Below are 19,968 nucleotides of genomic sequence, written 5' to 3'. Positions count from 1 at the left end.
ACAAGTGCCACACATGCTTAATTCTCCTCTTCCTCCTCCTCTACTGTCTTTCTTTGCCACCTGAATTCTGGCAAGATTGGCACCCTATCTGCATCTTATTGATTTGCATAAAAGCTAAGATTTGCATAAAAGCTAAATTTTACAGAATTGTCAGACCAGTAATTTTTTTACATAATAATTACATTCAAATAACACCCTTCCGAGATTTGATTTTCAACAAGAGAAGTATCCAGAATATAAAAGGCTTAAATCTGGTCTCTGAGTTTCTGCGCTGCACATGTTGCCCAGGGTTCACAAGACAGCGTGGCACGAGTAGAACAGATTTGGGTTTTTTTTAAGCAATGTCCAACGGAGATCCTACACTTTAGCCTGTACTGGTAAGAATAACTTCATTGAAAATATATACTAGTACATAAGTGTATGCTTGCTATCTCAAAATCAGTTTGCATACAGAAACTGGATTTTAAAATTGAATCCTGTAATTATATAATGTAATGTTTGATTATTTTGCTGGAGAAAGAATAGATTTTAAAATCTTCTAGAAGAAATCTAATAGATCAATTTACAGAAACTCACTGAAATAACATTTTCTTTATTGTCTTTTAAACTCAGGCATATATATGATTACCACTGTAGATATCACTGCCATGACGCAGATTTTGAGAGACCAAAAGGTTACCATCACCCACATGGGTTTTTTGAGGAAGATGATTCACAGATGTGTTATGATACAAAAAGATCTCCTAGGAGACGGCTGCTACCTCCAACACCAACACGTAAGTACATCAAGAACAATTTATTTGCAAAGCTAGAATTATTTAAATGCATTCAGACATGTTCCAGTTTAAAAAGGCTTCTTTTAAACTTGGATTTCCAACGTGACTTTTCTTGATTACTGTTGCCAGTGGATTATAGTGTATGATACACAGAATACCTATCCATCCCAAGAGACTGCTGAAAGGATCTATGGATCCGAGCTTACAAGTCAATCTTCCTAATATCTCTTGCCTCACTCATCCAATAATATAAAAAACCCAACAATTTAATTGCCAGTTTTAACTTGGTTTGCTAAATGAAGAACGAGCAAGGTAGCATGCAGCAGTAGTTTGCTTTGAAACTTTGATCAGAGGGTTTCAATCCCTGCGCCCTTTATTCTCACCTACAGATGTGCAATGTTGCCTTTGTCAGGGCTGTTGTCCCTGCAGTGACTCACCTGCTGGTGCTTCCGTCTCTTAACAGTCGTGCTGCTTAACGACACTGTAATCACTGCCATTTACATCTTTACCTCGTGCTGTTTTAGTAAACACTAGAGACTGAAGTCGGGCAATTTTCAGGGAAAAGAGAACCAAAAGTGAGCTTAATGGTGCTTTGATTATTTTTTTTCCCTTGCTTTTGAAGCGTCTTTAGCTTTTTAACGTTTCTCGAGTCCCTGTGAAAAATAAGTGTTATCCTGAGCTGAGCATCATATTTCAGATTCACATTGGTACTTTATTCTGCCATTTCAGGAACAATGCTTAATATTCTGTGTTTCTTCTGAAGGAGAAAATGTTTCAATTTATAGATTGAATTTGTGTTGTCAACTGATATTTTTTTTTCCTGTTTCTTTAATTTTCATTTACTCTCCTCCTCAGATCTTTCCCTGGGCTTCTCCTTATCTCAAGCACAGTATTGCTTTATCTGCATTTCTAAAAGCTCTCATGCTTCTTATCTTGTGATTTTGTTTTTGTATGTTCCAGGCCATACTGCAGAGATTAGCGGTGCTAATCCTCTGGTGAAACTAGGCACAGACTCAAAGCTCTTGGATTTTGCTCTTTGACCTCAGACACTTCACAGAGAGGAAGCACTTGGGGTTGTGAAGCACAAAATAAACCTCTTTCTAAGGCTGTTTCTTGTTGATACACGAGAAATAACCCTCAGCTCCGTGCAACTCCACAGGGTCCCTAACAGTACTGGGACGCGTAGTCTGGCCAGTGCAGCCACGTCTGTATGTGTGTCTTTGGATGATGCCATCTAGCCAGTGCCATCCAGACAAGGCAATATAGGATCATTTCTAGAAGAGTCTCCACGTTTTGTCTGCCATCAGGTGGATTGGCTTTCTAGCAAAAACAGAGTTGTCTTTCATTCTGATGGAGCTATCAGCCAGCGTCATGGTCCGTGTATCTGTAGAAGTATGACTGTATTTCCATGGGTAGGAAAATGGGTTTCAGTCCTTTCCTGTCTCAGACACCCTAAAGAAAATGCAGGTATAGATTTAGATTTTAGATTTAAAAAATAAAAATGTTTCAGAGAAAAGTGCAGTGGGATTTTTATACAACATCTGAGATACAGTCGGACTGTTTAAAGTTACAGAAAGCTGTAGTAAAGGGCAGCAGCAAAATACATTATTATATAATAAAGGATACGTTCTTCAGCAATGCTGTCAGTGCTGGATCCTCACTTTTTGGCTCTCAGCTCTTACGACTAGTAATGCTTTCTGCTATTTGGCTTTCTGACCTTAAGGGGCACTGATGAAAAAAGCAGAAAGAATGAGTCTTGCACTACAGAGAGTAAATGACTCAACTCAGATGAATGCTAGTGAAACGTACAGAAAGCTGCTAGCTCTCGTCCAGTAGCAGAAGGAAAAGAGAGCAGACAAAGGGCTCTAAAAGGCAACTCCTGTACATCTTTCTACAAGCTTTTCTGATAGCAGAGGAATTTTAAGCCAAAGAAATAGACAAATGCTTTGTATATCCATTCCGTACATTGCAGCAGAAAAGGATAAAAGAGGATTAAAAATTCTCAGGGGTCTTCCCATGGAAGTGTTGGGAGGGGAGGGTTGAAGGCTTCCTGTGGCTGCAGCCTTTGGGATTCATTTAACTTGTCTGATAAAGTTTTGATGACAGCATTAAGCAGATATTTCTTTAGAGGAAGCTTGGCCTTTTTATCTTACCTATGAGGGACTAGATAAATGTACTAGAAGAGGGTATTTGATGTCCTAGGATAAGAGGACCGAGTTCTGATCTAAGTTGCATAAGGGTACTGTAGGAAGTAAAGTCCTTTGACTTACACCAGTATCACATCACAAGAGCGCAGTTGGGCCTCCTGTCATAACCATTTATTTAATGTTCAGGATCACAGCTGAGAAATTTTAGAGACTTGGAATCTCAGCAGATTTTAAAAGAAGCTCAAACCCATTATTTGTAACTAGCATATAGGCTGTTTGGCCTGGGGAGGAAGCCTCGATGTTCTCGCATAAAGAAAGACAAAAAGAAAAAAAAAAACCAACAAAAAAACCTGCAACATTGCACTGAATAGTTCTGCTAGCATCTGGATTCAGTCCGAGTTAACGTGACATGCAGTGCCGTGGCTGAGTATTGTAGTTAGTAAACTGAGCTCTGTGTCAGGCCTTCTAGAGGATTTTATACCAAGCTCATCACCACAGTATTTGAACAACCTCCAGAAGTATACTGAGAAATGATTAAGATGTTCTTTCAGATTCTTTCCTGGGGAGAAGCGTCTTGGTTTGGATATGGAGACCTTTTGGTTTGCTTTTTATTTATTTTGGTATTGGGACATTTAGCATTTGTTGGGAACAGGAGCTAAGGCTTACATTCCTGTATTTGGATTTACCACAGAGACAATGGAAACAAAAAGTTTGCATTAAATGAACTGAATCCCCTCCTGGAGGTGCTGAATTTAGTCCACTAGCTCTCTAAGGAAATTTGTTAATATCCAGCATTCAGTGTCTGGTGATAACTATGAGGAATCCTAAGTCCATGGGACTTAACTCTTCAATTCTGTTCACAAAATTCTTGGTGTTGGAAAAAAAGGTACCAAGAATAGTTTCAATAATTTTGAAGACAGCACAATTTTGTATCGTTGCTCTGTACTGTCAGCCTCTTTCCAGTTTTCCACGATGGTGCTCGCAGCTGTGAGGACATATCTGGATTCCAGCTGCTGTTCAGCATCCAGGCTTTCTTCACACTGACACTAACACAGAGGAATGATATCCATGCACTGTTTCCAATCATTCTGCAGGCTTTCACCAAGACCAGCTGAAACATTTCCATATGAGCCAAACATCTTGATCCAGTTTAGATTTCTACTTTTTCCTTTCTAGCATTTACATGAGTCATAGAATCATAGAACAGTTAGAGTTGGAAGGGACTTTAAAGATCATCTAGTTCCAGCCCCCATGCCCTGGCCAGGGATGCCTTCCACTAGACATGAATAATAACAGCACATGTAACAGCAGAGACCACGGCTTATCATTGTCAAAAGTAAGAGAATAAATGTCAGGAATTGACAGCGTGAGTCAAGTTTGACTTGGATATGGTTTTTCATGTTGCACACTGCTTACAGGGAACTGGGGATTTGGTATTTCCTTTGAGAAGTCTGGTTCATTAGAATGAAGAGTTTAAAACCCCAGGGAAGAAAAAAGAAACTCATCTTTGTAACTTCACAGCAGTTTACAGCAAGACTCTGAAGTTAAGTGTCTGCTGCATCATACAAGCTTGCTTTGTGAAACGACTGCTTCAAATTCTGTCATGTTAGGCTGCTCGTATGGTTTCTACCTAGGACTGCGTTTGCTCATCTGAGTAGTCTATGTTATAACCAGCTGCTTGCTTCTGTTAGCACAACTTATTTCTTACTGGGGGATATGTTTTTAGTTGTGATAGTTGACTCACACTGGAATTCTGGAAATAATAGACTTTGAAGAAAAGTATTTTGTTTTCCTAATGAATTATGGTTTCCCTGTAGCAAATAGACGATCTTCCTTTAACTTCGAATGCCTCCGCCGACAAAGTAGTCAAGATGACATACCACTCTCTCCTAATTTCCACCATCGCACCGCTTTACCGCTTCACTTAATGCAACAGCAGGTAAACACAGAATCTTATTTAACCAATAATGATTTACATCTTTCCAGTTTCGATATTGTAGTTCTGACTTCCATTGTTGTTTGAAACAGTACCACTGTATTATGTAGTTTGCCTGTGCCTGACTTCTAGGCCAAGAGTAGGCTTGTAGTTGCTAGACACGAGGCTTCTCAACCATCAGCTTTCTACAAAACACTGCAAATGAGTAGTTTTCCCCTATGACTCTTTAAGTGTCCGCAAAGAGTCAGGATGCCCTAAGGAATTTTGACCAAGACTGCATAACACGGCAACTGTCTCTTAACCCTGACCTATGCAGTTATTCAGCTCCATTTGTGAGAATTTGTGAGTACAACATCTTCTGAGGCTCACTACCCAGCTCTGACATGGCCCTGAGAAGATGGCAATTTCCATTGCCCAGAGACACCACCCAGAACGCGTGGAAAATGCTGACAGCTTCCTATCCTGTCCCTACAGGACAGAAGGAATGTATCTACACTTTGCTTTCTTTCTTTAATATATTGTATGAGCAATTATTTTTCTTTATTAATATTAATACCAAGTTTTTGTGCTCCAAGTAATAATAGAAAAAATACCATTTTATCCTGTCAGTTTACCAATTTCAATCCTGTTCCTCCTTTACACGACCATTAAACATCAGAAAACATTAACTTTGCATAACTGCTGCCTGAACAATTGGTTTGAGCTAACTGCTGAAATAAGAAATGAGTATGACTGATCATTTGAAACCACTCACTTCTAAAATTCGTCCCCTTACCAGGTCATGGCTGTTGCAGGTCTGGATTCCAGCAAAGCTCATAAACATTCACCAAGTCGTTCAACGCGTTCCTGGGCCACCCCACCCGCCACCCCTCCCAACAGGGACCGCACTCCATATTACACGCCTCTCATCCAGGTCGACAGGGCTGAATCTACAGAGCATATGAATGGCAGCCTGCCTTCCTTGCACAGGAGCTCTTGGTACACAGATGACCCCGATATCTCCTACCGAACATTTACACCAGCCAATTTAACTGTACCTAATGACTTTAGGCATAAACATAGTGACAAACAGAGGAGTGCAGACAGTTTGGTAGAAGCGGTAAGTATTACAGTAGCCAAGAGTGTGTGTCTGTTCAGTTTTTGTGTTAACTGCAAAAAACATATAATTCAGTCTACATTATCTCTCTGAAAATGTAGTATTTTCAGTTTCAAAGCCCAAAACTGTTTTTAGGTAAAAACAGGGGAACTTACTGGTAGTTGTAATGGAGTAAAGGATTTCTGCTGAATCCAAATCTTAACATTAGTGTGTCAGAGAAATGGAGGGATTTCAAAGAGATCTGAAATTCAATTTAAGTTTTCTAGATAAGGATCAGTTACGAAGTGTCCTTCCACAATGGCTGATAGGGAAGAGCTTATGCATATGCCTGTTCTCTCTGTTGTTTCTATAGAAATACATCACCATTTTTGCAGTAACCTGAATAAAAGAACAAGAGCTCTATGAATCAGTGCACTAAATGCAGAGGATTGATTTGTAGGTGTACTAAAGAATGTTAAGAATTCCCTTTTATATTAAAAAAATTGAAGATAAAGAGTATATAACATTTCTGAATCATAGTTACTGTTCTTGCTTCCATCTATCACTTCTTTTCCATTGCTATGAGCTAAACAATATACTTTGTTAAATGTTATTTGCAGATGGGACTTCATCTTTCTTCCATGTACACTAAAGTACCAAGAACATATCTATAATTCTGTGTTTCAGGCAATTGTTCTAACTGCACCATCTACGATACATTAACAGTTGTCTTTAGTGTATCAGTCTGATGATTGATGTTTATCACAGACTACTCCAAAATTTCTAAAGAGAACAGTCAGATGTACTGCATTATCAGTTGCATTGTCACATAACTGATACAGTGGGTTTTGGAGCCATTTGAGTGTTCTTTACACAGGCAGTTTTGCTGTGGGTTGCAGTAGTGATTCAGCATGGGATTTTTAGTATCTTCCACAAATGAGAAACATTGCTATGACCTGTCTGTTCTTTTCTAATTCCACTGTGTATCTCATTCTCTCCCCTCCATCTGCCAGGTACTTATATCTGAAGGCCTAGGAAGGTATGCAAAGGACCCTAAATTTGTTTCGGCTACAAAACATGAGATTGCCGATGCATGTGACATGACTATTGATGAGATGGAAAGTGCAGCAAGTAATCTTCTCAATGGAAATATTAGCAATGGGACCAATGGGGATATGTTTCCCATTTTAAGCAGACAAGATTATGAACTTCAAGATTTTGGTCCTGGCTACAGTGATGAAGAACCAGAAACGGGACGATATGAAGAAGATTTAGCTGATGAAATGATATGCATTACGAGCTTATAGTATTTAACAAGGAAAATTATTTTAATAACAGAAAAAGTGCCTCATAGTTTAAAGATGCTAGGCACTAGCTGGAGTAAATAACCAATCAAGTTTTGTACAAGTGATGTCACACCTCAAGGAAGCCATAACTATAAAATTTGTTATCTCCAGGTTGCCGAAATGTGATCAGAGCTGCAGTACGTCAAGTCTCCTCCCACAGAATCTTTAGTTCCTCTGTAGGAATAAGGTTATTTTGAAACCAAGCAGATTGTGACAATCAGTTTTTTGAGGGCTAGAGCGGGATTCTGAGCTGTAATATCTTGCCTGTCTTTCAGCCTTGTGCTGCTGTCCTTCCTAGTGGAGCAGGATTTTGTCAATGAAAATGTCTGTGTAAGTCTGGCACAAAATTGTGTGGGAAATAGCAACATGAGACGAGTGATGACAACCAATAATGTCATTACCTCAGTACTCGATAGCATATCAGCTACCCGTTGCATATCCATTCTAACGTTGTTTTCAAACTTGCCTCCTGATTTCTTTTCTTAATGCTCTTCTAAAACACAGTTTGTCATGCTGTTAGAGATCGTTGGAAAAAGAAGTTATATAAAGAATAATCTGTCATATGTAACACCAGTTTACATAGGAAAATATCATTCAGATAGTCTGTTTTATGACTATCACGTTAAGGGCAAAATATACTGGAATAATTGCATTCTTACTAATGCACTTGCAACCAGGTTATAGTAGAATTAGATAAGATAGTTTGCTAAAAATTATATAGTAGAAATTATTGTAAATGAATTGTAATATACAATGATTTGTATTTGTAAAGAGATGTTCTATATTTTGTAATTATTGTACCGTAATTGAACTGCAGCAATATTTATGGACCCTAATTATTGTAACTCTCCACAGAATTCTAGATATAAGTATTTTTACTTGGAATATATAGATCTATAGCATAAATATTTAAATAGAGCCACCTCTCAGTGTAAATCTCTTTTTGGGATAAAGTGTCAAGTTGGAACTTGGCAACAGACAGATTTTTTTTTTTTTTGATAATTGAGTCAAATGAATCTCTCTGCATAAGGGATGCACAGTTGACTATTTACAGTCTTATACTCAGAAAGGTAAAAAAAAAGTTATTTTAACTTTTTTGATGGAAAAATAAGCTGTAATTTTATTTTTGTATTAATCCCATGTTAAAAATTAATATTTAAAGCATTAAAAAATTGGCAAGTTCATGCCAGAATATTACCGGTCATAAGACAATTAGTTTTGACAAATTATATTACTTACATACCCTACTTTGATAGGAATCATCTTGGACAGAAAATATTTCACAGGTAAACAAAAATGTTTTACTTCAGTACTACTTACTTTGCTTGGAAAGAAATGAAATATGATAAAATGATTCTTCACAGAACCAAAAACTTTGACTATATAAGAAGTATACTATTTTATTGCCTCTACCTTTCTGTTGTACTATTTCAAAGATTTATTTTTATGCAATCAAGAGAGGGCTTAGATATTGTTCACAATGCAGTAAACCCTGAAACGACTTTGAGGCTAATACAACCTTGGAGGAAAATCAAAAAATAATGAAAGCTACTGTCTATTTTGTTAGCACTGGATAACAATGACTTGTTCTAACAAGTTACCTTATCAGGTTTAACCTGTTCATATGCTAGATAGCAATCCAGTTCACATTTTTACAAATGTGATGTTTAAAACATGTCAATAAACATTTTGTACATAATGACAGTTTCCTATGAATAGCTTACAGACCTCCTCTGAAATCATTCTTATTTCAAATGCCAGGATAAGAACTTAAAGGTTTGTAAATTATTTCTTGACCTACATCATTTTGTATTAAAACAAATGCAAAATGTTCTTCAAAATAAAACTGTGTAATAATTTTATTATACTTGGGACTCCTTTTACTAATAGTTTTTCACCAAGAAGCTCCAAAAGTTAAATTCTGTTTGCACTGTTTGAAGAATGGGAGGGAACGCGTGGAATATAGTCATCAGTCTACTCTATTGTAGTGTGCAAGTCTTTTATGAACGATTGCTGTTAACCAGAAAGAAATTAAGTGATTGGGATATCCGTATGAAAAAGGGTACTATTAGTCCCCTGCTATCTAGGGAATTACTACTTCCTAGATACAGATCTAAGGAAAAAATTAGGAAAATGTGACTAAAATGCCCTGAAGTGTCAAATCTTTCATGCTTGTCTGCCAGGAAACACTTGGGTAGGTCACCCAGCAGTAGTCACTCTGTTACACTTTCCCAGCTTACAGAAACTTTAGGAGACCAAAATGGAGTTTTCCGGATCTGATATCACTGTAAACTAAGAATGAGTAGTTTTCAAAGTTCCACTTACTGTGGTATATCCACTTCTGAAAACCGCCTTAAAGGCAACTGGAGGTAAACATTTCAAAAAAAAAAAAGGGGGGGAGGGGGGAAGCAGCAGTCCCAGACCAGGTTATTTAACTGTGTGGACTTTTGATAGCACATGAAATTTGGCAGATTGATCTGACTGATGATTTTTTTTAATTAATCATTTATGCAAGAAGACAAAACAATAAGCTGACTTCACTGTATTTTCTTGTTTGTGTGGTTAGTCCTTAGCTTTCAGTAGTCTGAGAGACTCTTTAGAGCGCATATGCTATTTTATGAGAAAACAGTCCTTACAAAAACAAATAATGAAGGAAATTTAGTTACAGACCATGTTCTATATAGTTAATGGTTTAAGGGAAAACATATATGGATACATAGAATACCTGTTCAGTTTTATTACAGAAGTATATGGAAAAAAAATAATCAATATATGCACAACTACATGGTAATTGGCACCCTTAGAATACTACCAATCATAATAATTACTCAATACAGAAAAACTAGAAGTTATCTCATCAATGAAAGCATATTTCATGAATTTCCAGATTTGTTTATATATGTATATAATGACAGAAAACATTAGTAAAGAATTAAACATAGCTAAGTCTTTTACAGTGAAGTAAACTCACTGAAAAAGTGAATATATAAAATACATTCATATTTGAACAGTGTCTTTTCTTGGAGCTTTGATGACAGAAGAATAGAGACCAAAAATTATAATACTGTAATAAGATATGCTTGTGTTCTCTCTACAGTAACTCTTCATTTTAACTATAATTTTAAAAAAATGCATAAATGCTTTTATTATTTCTCAAAATATGTTTATATGTTTATTTTATAGGAAATGCTGTTCCAAGCCCACTTTCCAGTTTTGCAGTGTTTATATAGCTGCGTCATTTGGTTGCAGACTAATTGAAATCAAACACTTGGAAAGGATTTTAAGCTGCAGAAACATCAAAAGTTCTGGTGTACAAAACCTTGAATGGCCTTACATAAATTAAATATAATGCAGTTTTATAAATACTGCTATTTTCTGCTGCTTTTAAAAGCACTTCTCATACTAAAGCAACTTGAACTGAAACGTGTACAAAAGAAACATTTTTTGGTCACTTTTCTGTCTTAATCTCGTTGTCCCCCACCAGAGACCTCCAACTGTGTCAGCAGCATCTGCAGCAAGCTATTACCATGGAAATGCTGGTGTTCTCACTCGCAGTACCACTGCTGGTTCAAGCCATGCTGGCAGGTCTAGTACCTTCCAAATTCTTACATCAAACAGCTTTTACAGTTACTGGTTTTGAATAACATAATGTAGTATCATCTGCACATTTATAGAAAAAAAATATACCTGGGTAGAACTGGGAATAATATTTACTTATACACTGTATTATTTTGTATGTAAAACTCTTGAATTTTAGCCCATGCTCTGCAATCCAATAAGGTGTAAAAGCTGGTTAATTTTAGCTAGCAGACTGCCAGTGCTCCACAGACCACGTTAGAATATCTTGTACCTGTTCTAAGCATCCCTTAGCAGACTTGACTCTGCCAAAAGTAAGAATAACTTTAACAGAAATTCAGTATCAGCAACCAGATACAATGCAGGAGAAACTCAGGGTAGCTAGATACTACCTAGAGATTTCCTCAGGGCAACAAAACTTGCAGATACCTGAGCTATTTCTTTAGTACTGCATCAAAGGAATGTCATGAACTGCCTCAACATTCTATAGCAGTGAGGCCTAAATTAATAAACCAACTGCAGTTCACAGCAATGAAAATGTTTAAAAGTTTAGAAGGGGAGGAATTTGCAAGGTGCCTATGTATGTTTAGAACTGCAAGAAAAGATGCTGTTTTAGAAGAAATGCCCGATTATCTGATTGCACAATGCAGCAATGTGTACCTGAACATAAGACACATACAGTTTGGCACGCGTATCTAACCTTTCTGTTTCCTCATCTTTTAGAGCTTGACATAGTGGCAGAGGATAGCTCTGTGTGTGTGTTCAGTAATAAGTTATGTCAGAGTGTGGCTAGCTAATCCTCTGCAGTTGCATAATAACAATTCCCATCTTGCATGCCTAGAGTGGAAACCCACGCTGTAAATCTGCAAATGCAGGAACTTCAGTATTACATCTTTCCAAATTGCTTCCCCTCTCAACTGCACAGAACTGTGGTAAGTCTCACCAGTATATATTATTCTGAGTATCCTAATACTTTGTATTCCAAATGACGCTGAGATACCTACTGAATACCTTTAAACAAAAATCTCAAAAGTACAGGTACTGAATAAAAACTATTTGCCATACAAAGGTACACCATACACAGTTCATGCTTTCCCCAAATGCAGAGTTGCATCGGATGAACTGTCTGACTAACACAGCTAATCAATCACCTACGACTTAAAATATTCTTGCTCTTCCCCTCATTCCAAAAGAATGCATCACACAGAGAGAGGGTTTACCTGTATCTTTTGGAGCAGAGTTCACTGCTATCATCTTCCATCTTCAGTATTTCTGTTTGTCTTTATGCAGATACTCTAATGAATTAAGTCCTTTCCCTCAGTTAGCAGCAGGGCTTCCAACCACTGCCTTACAGCAAGCAGCACCAGGTAGAAGTAGCTGCCTTAAACATCTGCAGTTGTCCCTCTAGCCAACATCTGAGTCAGCAAGTTTGGGGTTTTTTTACAATCTGCTCAAATGGTGTAAAATTCCCTTTTTTCTGAAAAAAAAAAAAAGAAGTTTATTCTGTTTACCACAAGTCCTAAGCAATCTTAGGCTACAGCAGCTTTTACTTTATAATTTCACAGCTGCTTAGTCAGAAGTTATTTTGGAATACTTAATAAATCCAAACAATTCAATTTCATTCAATGAGTTCAGTTTCTTTAGGTTTGGGTGTATTTTTAAAATCAGTACCTCAAAGTTAGATTGACACAGAAAACAGTCATAAAAGATACTATATCTCGCTTTGCACATCTGAATTTAGTAAAACAAAGATATAAGTCCTAACTAAAATATAGCATTGGTTCACTAAGTAAGTTATTCTCCTAATTTAAAAAGATTTCTTCCTGTATCATCAATACCTGACCTTATGCAGTTATTTTGAGTAACCCCCCATTTTAGGTCTACCTTGACTGTAATTTTTTTAATAAAATTTAGGTGATAGTAAGGCACCATTCAGAGTATTTGCTGAGAAGTATCTTTTGCAAACTCTGAGCAAAGACCAGTAACTTTAAGGACGTTATAGGAAGTGCAGATCTCTTACTGTGCTAAATGATAAAGTGGTGCAACTAAATCAGCTTAAGTTGTGAACTGAATTCTACTAAGCTCCTTGGGAAAAAGGCAAGAAGAAATTCCAGTTTTCCAGTATATTTTTATAAATATCAGGTTCTGTTCTCCTTTTTTTTAAAAATAAGTTTCTGATAAATACAATGGAGCTCTTCTGTCTGAATACTATACAGTTAAGACTGCTAAGTATGGTGAAGTCTAACTTTAAGCGAGGATTTGTAAACTCTGCATTCCTCTCATAAAAAATACATTTGACAAATTCTGACTGCGCGCAGGTTCCTCTCTCTCCTATGAATTCTGATACATACTACTTTGGCCTGTGAATATGAAATCGTATAAATGCTTACATTTGCCTAACCATTCTTTGCAGGACGTGGGGATTACTGACTAGCTGTTATCCTGAGTAACGCTCTCCCAGCAGTTAAAATCCTTTTTTTAAATAACAAGGCATACCATAATGATTTTTAAAATAGCACACATTAATCTCTTCCATACCTCATGCAATTGCATAGTATTTGTGGCTTATGTGCACAACTGTCTTGTCATTTAGAAACAGCTTCTCTTCAACAAAAAATTTGAACCACAAAAGGTCATGTTAACTAAAATAAGCAGCTTAAGCCAACTGATTAAAAAAAATGAATAGGTATATAAGGAATATAAGAGAATGGTTCGAATTAATAGTTACTTTAATAGGATATGTTGTTTTGCATGGTATTTATTTAGTTGGCACGTTCAGTATGAGATACCAACATGCTGATGAAAGCCTAAATAAAAAAAGGTGAAAGGGTGAGAAAGTTTGTTTATCTCTGTGTTTCCAAGGTCTTGGGCTTATATACAGGAACATTTTTCTCCTGAAGCGATGGGAGGCCCTTAATTATATCTGCAGCTTTCTCTGCTATCATAACAGTTGGGGCATTCAAATTTCCACTGACAACACTGGGCATTATTGAAGCATCTACTACTCTCAAGTTTTCAACACCAATTACTTTTGTTTGTGGATCAACTACAGCCGAGCTATCTGAAAGCTGACCCATTTTACAGGTGCAGGAAGGATGATAAGCACTATCAGCCTTCTGTCTTATGAAAGCATCTATTTCTTTGTCAGACTGAACATGGTTTCCTGGTAGAATTTCGGGCCCACGAAATTTTTCAAAAGCTTTCTGAGCAAAGATCTCTCTGCTCAACTTGACACACTGGCGGAATTCCCAAATATCTCTTTCTGTAGGGAGAGAAAATAAGAAAACTGTAAGTACAATCTTGATTTAGTAACACATACAGAATGTATAATAGAAAAAAATAGCATAAAAGAAAAAAGTCTCTCACTTATTGCTGAAAGCCATAATAAAGTAGGATATTTTTCAAAGTCACAGGTATTTACATTCACTGTGAACAAAACTGTAACTTACATTGCACAATCCCAAAAGGGAATAGGTGAGCTACGAAGAACTGCTCTTTATTTCGCTATACCCACTATCTAGCCAAGGACACTAGTCCCAGCACAAAGCAGCACACGAGATCCATTCCTTCATGAGCAGAAGAAGGGATGAAATAAACAGCATGATGCAGCAAACACGAAGAACCCTGACTGCATTCCCAACAGGGAATTCTTTTTGGTTTATGCAGTGCTTCGCACAATGGCCTCTTTTGATACTGACTTTTATAAATAAGAAATAAATAACAATGCAGCAACCAGCCCTTCTAAACTGGTGTTGAGTAGATACGAAAATCTGCTACTGAAACAGGCAGGGAATAAGCTGACAGAGCAAGGAGAGGCCGCATTTACCTGTTGACAAGTAGTTAGGCTCAATGATAGGATGGTCATTTGGGTCTGTACTCTTCAGTTTTATCCAGCCCACACTTGTGCTCCTCATGGGTCCTACGTGGACCTGCAACACCCACACTATACTTGTACACCAGACCTATTTCCAAATTCTGTATGATTTTTTTTTTTTTTGCAATTTGAACAGTTTTACAAATTAAGCAAATGTAAACATTAAAGGGAGATACTGGAAAATGCCATTGAACATTTTTCCATTTTATATAAATTTGTTGTAAACATGATATTCCATAAGGGGAAATGAATATACCTATCATCAACTTACAGCTGTTCTTTTAATTTAAAATACAACCATTCCAATTTAGCAGCAGCGGAGCATTCAAATATAATCAGCGATCGGACCAAATGACTATCATCGCTGAAGAAAAGAGATTAGCAAGAAAAAACATGTATACTCAGCAACAGGTCCCCAGCACTAGCACAGACTTTTGGATCAAGATCATAGTCTAAAATGGGGCTTGGATTTGTGCCAATGAATAAAAGTGGCCTCAAACATTCTTGCTTAAACCTCTGTCTAAATGGCAGTGGAACAGGGAACACCTTGGTTTAGTTTTGGACAGCATCTAGCACAATGGTATCCTAATCAATAGCACTATGGCAATTCAGTAGTGCAAATACTTAAACAGCCATTCAATACTTGCCTACTTTCCCAGAGATAAAAAGTAACATTATTTTGGTAGCAATATCTAATAACAAGCTGATGTTTTTTCCCTTATGTAGGAGGTTGTCAGCTTTTTTGTATTATACCGAACAAGGTATTTTTCAGTGTATTGCCAAATCATCAGTACTTATAATAGAGCATAAGCCTCCTTGCTAATCACTACAGAATGTTAGTGGAATACGTTCTTCAACAAAAATTTACCTGGTAAGCTTCCATTGTGGAAGCAACCCGACCATGATCAATCACCTGAGAAGGGAGAAAGTGGAACTGAATGTCAGGGTGAGGAACCCCTGGTTCACTTCGGATAAAACCACCAGATTCTAAGTGGGCAGTTGCTCCCTCACCTAGAGAGTGTAAATGAACAGAAAATGCCATTAAAAGACCTCAGAAAAGCAAGAAATCCACTTCTTCTTAACCCTTGGTTTCACTACTATGAGTAAGTCAAAGGTACAGTGGAAATTGCAAGGTACGCAAATCCATTATGAAAAGCATGTAATTTAATGCATTACTTTCATCTGCTTTCATCACTAGACAAATGTAAGTATGCATAACTTTGGAAATCCCTCTTACTTGAGAGAAGGATGTTACAGTTATCTCAGTGTAACTGGCAGGCCTAGGGTCTAACTCCAGAGGCAGATTTGGTCCCAGGACCCTAACAGGCGTGGAGAGAACCCCCTGCAGCGTCCTGATATTACTGCACTACATGTTCCATGACATGCAATATAGTTATCCCATCAGTCACATGTAACAGGCAGAGACATCCGCAGTGTGTACCCCGAAGGGGAACGATGAAGACCCTGCGATGCCCCCCGTATTATGTGTATTCATATCTGTTTAAACCCATGAGTCAGTCCTCAATATTTACTTGTGTGGGAAAAAGCCCCACATACCCAGCCGTAAGTTGCCAACTACTAACATGATAATTCAGCAAGTGATAAGTCCTCAAATTTAGCCAAACTATTTTACTGATTTCAAGGACTACTTTTACAGATTCTTTTTAAAGTACAACTTACAGCTGGATTACTGTAAAACGAGTGTGCCATTTTAACAGAAATCACTTCTGATTTACACACAAGCCTAAAGGGTTCTGATCAGAGCAACAAACTAATTCTTTTGGGGCAATTATACAGAAAACTTAATTCATCTCAATCATATGTTTTTACTGACATGGTATCTATTTCAAATAGATTTTTTCTCAAATTTTTTACATCTTTTCTCAGTGGCACCACGATTTTTAAATGTAGAGTTTTTCTTAAACTGAGAGAGACATATTAATGTAAAAAACAGTGTATAGAAACCTCCCTTGTTACCTAAGATATAACAACTGTTCTAAAAGATTCTGATTTAGAAAAAAATAAATAGTTCAAGGCCATTTGCAAGCTCCAATTATTTCCTAGGACATGAATAAAAGTATATATTCAGGCTCCCAGACTTGGAAATTAATAGATAAAAGGCTGCAATAATCCTGAAGCTATCGATGGTAGAATGATTGCATACTTTGTTTCATACCTGTAAACTTCCACAGCCATTCTAGACCAATCCTCACCATGTTAAGTGGCTTTTGCGCGTTATACAGAGTAATAGGTTTGGTGCACTTTTGCTGAACATACACTTCTAAATGATCTTGAAGGTTCTGGCCTACTCCTGGGGGAAGTAGAAAGGGGGAGGAGGGAGAAGAAAGGAAGGGAAAAAAAGTTATTTTACAAAGAACAATTATACACAACAACCAAAAACCAGCATAAATGGGAACTAAACTAACCTCTTACAAGGGCAGTGATGACTAAGACCAAGACCATGAGTTATATCAGCCTTTTTCTCATGACAGAATAAGGTTTTACATAAACATAGCATAACTAGAATGAAAATAGAAAGTTAAATGGCAGACATGTCACTTGTTCTAAAATTGCCAGATATGACTTCTAAATACAGTACTAGCTTTTCTAGTTTAAAGGAATGTTATTCCTTCTGTCTTTGAATATATATGACAGTGGGAGTTTATACAATCTGTTGTGGATCAAAACTCATTCAAAATTCTAAATGATAAGTATGCTGCTTTAAAAGTACTCAATGGCATTTTTCAGAAAGGCATTTTTCACTATCAAATGTAGTGCAGAAAGTGTAGGAGTTTATTGATCAGTTCTAAAATCCATGCGTGTTTCCACTGAATTGTAACACTTGATTTCAGTCCACTAAACCTGACATAAAGACAACTGAATTAAATGGATTTGTTTCATTTAATGGTCTTTGAATTGCATCCATAGGAAGATGTAAGGTTAAAAGCAATAATAAAATTTACCAGGAAGGTGGCAAACAACAGGGATCCCCAGTTTTTTTAGATCATCTGCATTGCCAATCCCAGACAACATAAGCAGCTGTGGAGAATTTATGGCACCTCCACTTAAAATAACTTCTTTACTGGCAAAAGCCTAAAAGGAAATGAGCACAAAAGTCCTAACATTATTAAGCCTGATCTGAATGCAAGCAACGTCAAGAGTTTCTGTTCAGATATGCTCTTCTAGTCCAGATTAGACAACCTTCCCTCATATTTTTTCTCATTCTAAATGTATTCCTATCTTGCCAGAAGTTTCTACAGATAAAAATGATCAAGCTTTCACTTTGATAACTTCTGTATTTATTTCCATGTTTACAATACGTTGAAACTGTATGGCACACAAACAGTCAGCTCAGCCAGTACCATGGCTGCCAATAAACTCCTGTGCTTCTTGCCAGGAAAAAAGTGCCTATGATGCTTGGATCAGTCAGCTAAGCATCTCTTCAATTTTCAACGACAGTTTGTAAATTAAAACTGAAATGCCTACAGAAGATTTTGAATTCAGAGATATGCTAGCTCAAAAACTCTCAAGAGTTTATTTTCTTAATTTAACCAAGACTAATGTGTAGTTTCTTAGCTCACTGTGGTCCTCAGAAGCCCCTCAGCCACTAAAATACTACCAAGAAGACCCTGACTACAGGCATATATAATTCTGTTTTGATGACAGACTTCTCATCAGTTTGATTCTGAGCCCAGAGCTGTTCATGATATAGGCTGCTAAACTATTCCTCCACCTTTGACTCAGTTTTCTGTGCTGGATAGTTCTTTTTCTAGAACTTTCTCTGCAAGTATTTTTGGTACACCTTCTTTCCAAGGATTTTTGCCCCAAAATATTCTCATTTAGCAAAACCAAAATCATTGTGTCATTTGTATCTGGGGGCTATCTCTTCCCTGTTGCCACATCTCTTAAATTTAGGATCAGAACTACCCCCGACCCTTAGTGCTTTTCACTGTTAAAACTGAAAACTGCATGGAAAAGAAAATATTGATACTCCCCTCCTTTTCCCTTTAATCTTTGAAAAAGGATGATGTGGGTGAACCCAACGTTGTTCAAACTATTCCTTTGCATTCTAATGAGCTGTCTCATGAACTCACACACATTGGATGCACTCCATCCTCCCTAGTCACACGTATGTTGCCTGTTGAAATCTAAGATAGCCTTTGTATACACACTGACTTAGGCAGTTGATTACAAACTGAATGGTACCTCTTGCACATTAGACAAAAAAATAATTCAAGATTCACCTGTCCTTATGAAAGAACAACTGCACCAAAGAAGAAACAAAAAGTTAGCAACAATTTATATTTAACGCAAATTCAAATACTACCTAAGCTAGTCCAATGTTTTAAACCAATACACACTTGCAAAAGTAATACCATATTTATCTGTGAATTCTAATATAACAGCGTGGCCACAGTGAGGAAAAAACAGATGAGGCACACAATGTGCCCCGCATCAGCAAGCAAAAACTGCAAGGGTTCAAGGAAACATATCTGGTATTACTCAACTGCATTCTCCACTTTTGTAGAATGTAAGCTGCTGTCATGAATAGCTGCTTGTTTTTATTTTAGATGAGACATTTAGCTTCTAAAGCAACATTTAAAAGTACTATTTTTTCCTGTAGTAGGGTGAAGCATTAACAGATTAGCATGGAGTGCATATTAACTTGTAGTAATCCTATCCTTTTTGAATGACGCCTCAGCTGTACAGAATGACGGTGAATGAGATGGTTGCTCATAAGATCAAAATGTAGTAAGAAGATAAATTTTGATAAATTGTTTCCACGCTATTTATCTGATATTGCTGACAGATAGACAGCGCTGATATTTCTTACTCGTTCTTGTTTTGCTCTGGGCAATCACTCGTATGTTAAGACTAATATACAGCATATCTGTGACTGCTGAATCAATACGTAGATCTGTATTTTTCACGTTACACAAATATAACTTGTTTGTATTTTCTACGGTACACATAGAACTGGTGCCAGTTTGTTCCAGGTAGCATTCAAATGATGTTTGTTTGGTCTACACTCACTGCATAGTCAGCACCGTAGTTATTCCTAGCCCATATACACTCAGTGTGCTTAAGGCTAACATGCAAAGAGGAAAAACTGACTAAAACTTTTTTCTATGGCTTATTTAGTTTATGATACGTTAAAAATATGTTTCTCCTTTAAACACACTTTTCTGCCTGACTCTGAACTCAGAAACCCCAGGAATGTTCAGTCTACTTTCCCTA

At 37.1% G+C, this 19,968-nt stretch overlaps 2 protein-coding genes across 2 annotated transcripts in view; one reads left to right on the top strand and one right to left on the bottom strand.

Moving 5' to 3' along the window:
* The window catches only part of CACNA1D (calcium channel, voltage-dependent, L type, alpha 1D subunit), a 199,321-nt gene extending 190,174 nt beyond the window's left edge, over nucleotides 1-9,147 (top strand). Inside the window, 4 exon segments of the mRNA XM_009880937.1 lie at nucleotides 613-776; nucleotides 4,741-4,862; nucleotides 5,638-5,958; nucleotides 6,948-9,147. Of these exon segments, the coding sequence (XP_009879239.1) occupies nucleotides 613-776; nucleotides 4,741-4,862; nucleotides 5,638-5,958; nucleotides 6,948-7,241 (901 nt within the window). The 3' untranslated portion in view covers nucleotides 7,242-9,147.
* A 4,466-nt stretch (nucleotides 9,148-13,613) lies between these two features.
* Nucleotides 13,614-19,968, bottom strand: part of CHDH (choline dehydrogenase) — a 9,505-nt gene continuing 3,150 nt past the window's right edge. The window contains exons 3-7 of the mRNA XM_009880929.1: nucleotides 17,694-17,823; nucleotides 16,907-17,041; nucleotides 15,599-15,741; nucleotides 14,683-14,785; nucleotides 13,614-14,118 (exon numbers count right to left, since the gene is read on the bottom strand). Coding sequence (XP_009879231.1) covers nucleotides 13,700-14,118; nucleotides 14,683-14,785; nucleotides 15,599-15,741; nucleotides 16,907-17,041; nucleotides 17,694-17,823 — 930 coding nt within the window. The 3' untranslated portion in view covers nucleotides 13,614-13,699. The remainder of the gene's footprint in view (nucleotides 14,119-14,682; nucleotides 14,786-15,598; nucleotides 15,742-16,906; nucleotides 17,042-17,693; nucleotides 17,824-19,968) is intronic.

The sequence above is a fragment of the Charadrius vociferus genome, unplaced genomic scaffold, assembly GCF_000708025.1.
Source record: "Charadrius vociferus isolate BGI_N301 unplaced genomic scaffold, ASM70802v2 scaffold63, whole genome shotgun sequence".
Taxonomy (NCBI): domain Eukaryota; kingdom Metazoa; phylum Chordata; class Aves; order Charadriiformes; family Charadriidae; genus Charadrius; species Charadrius vociferus.
The sequence above is the reverse complement of the archived record's forward strand: the minus strand, read 5'-3'. Positions and strand labels throughout refer to the sequence as shown.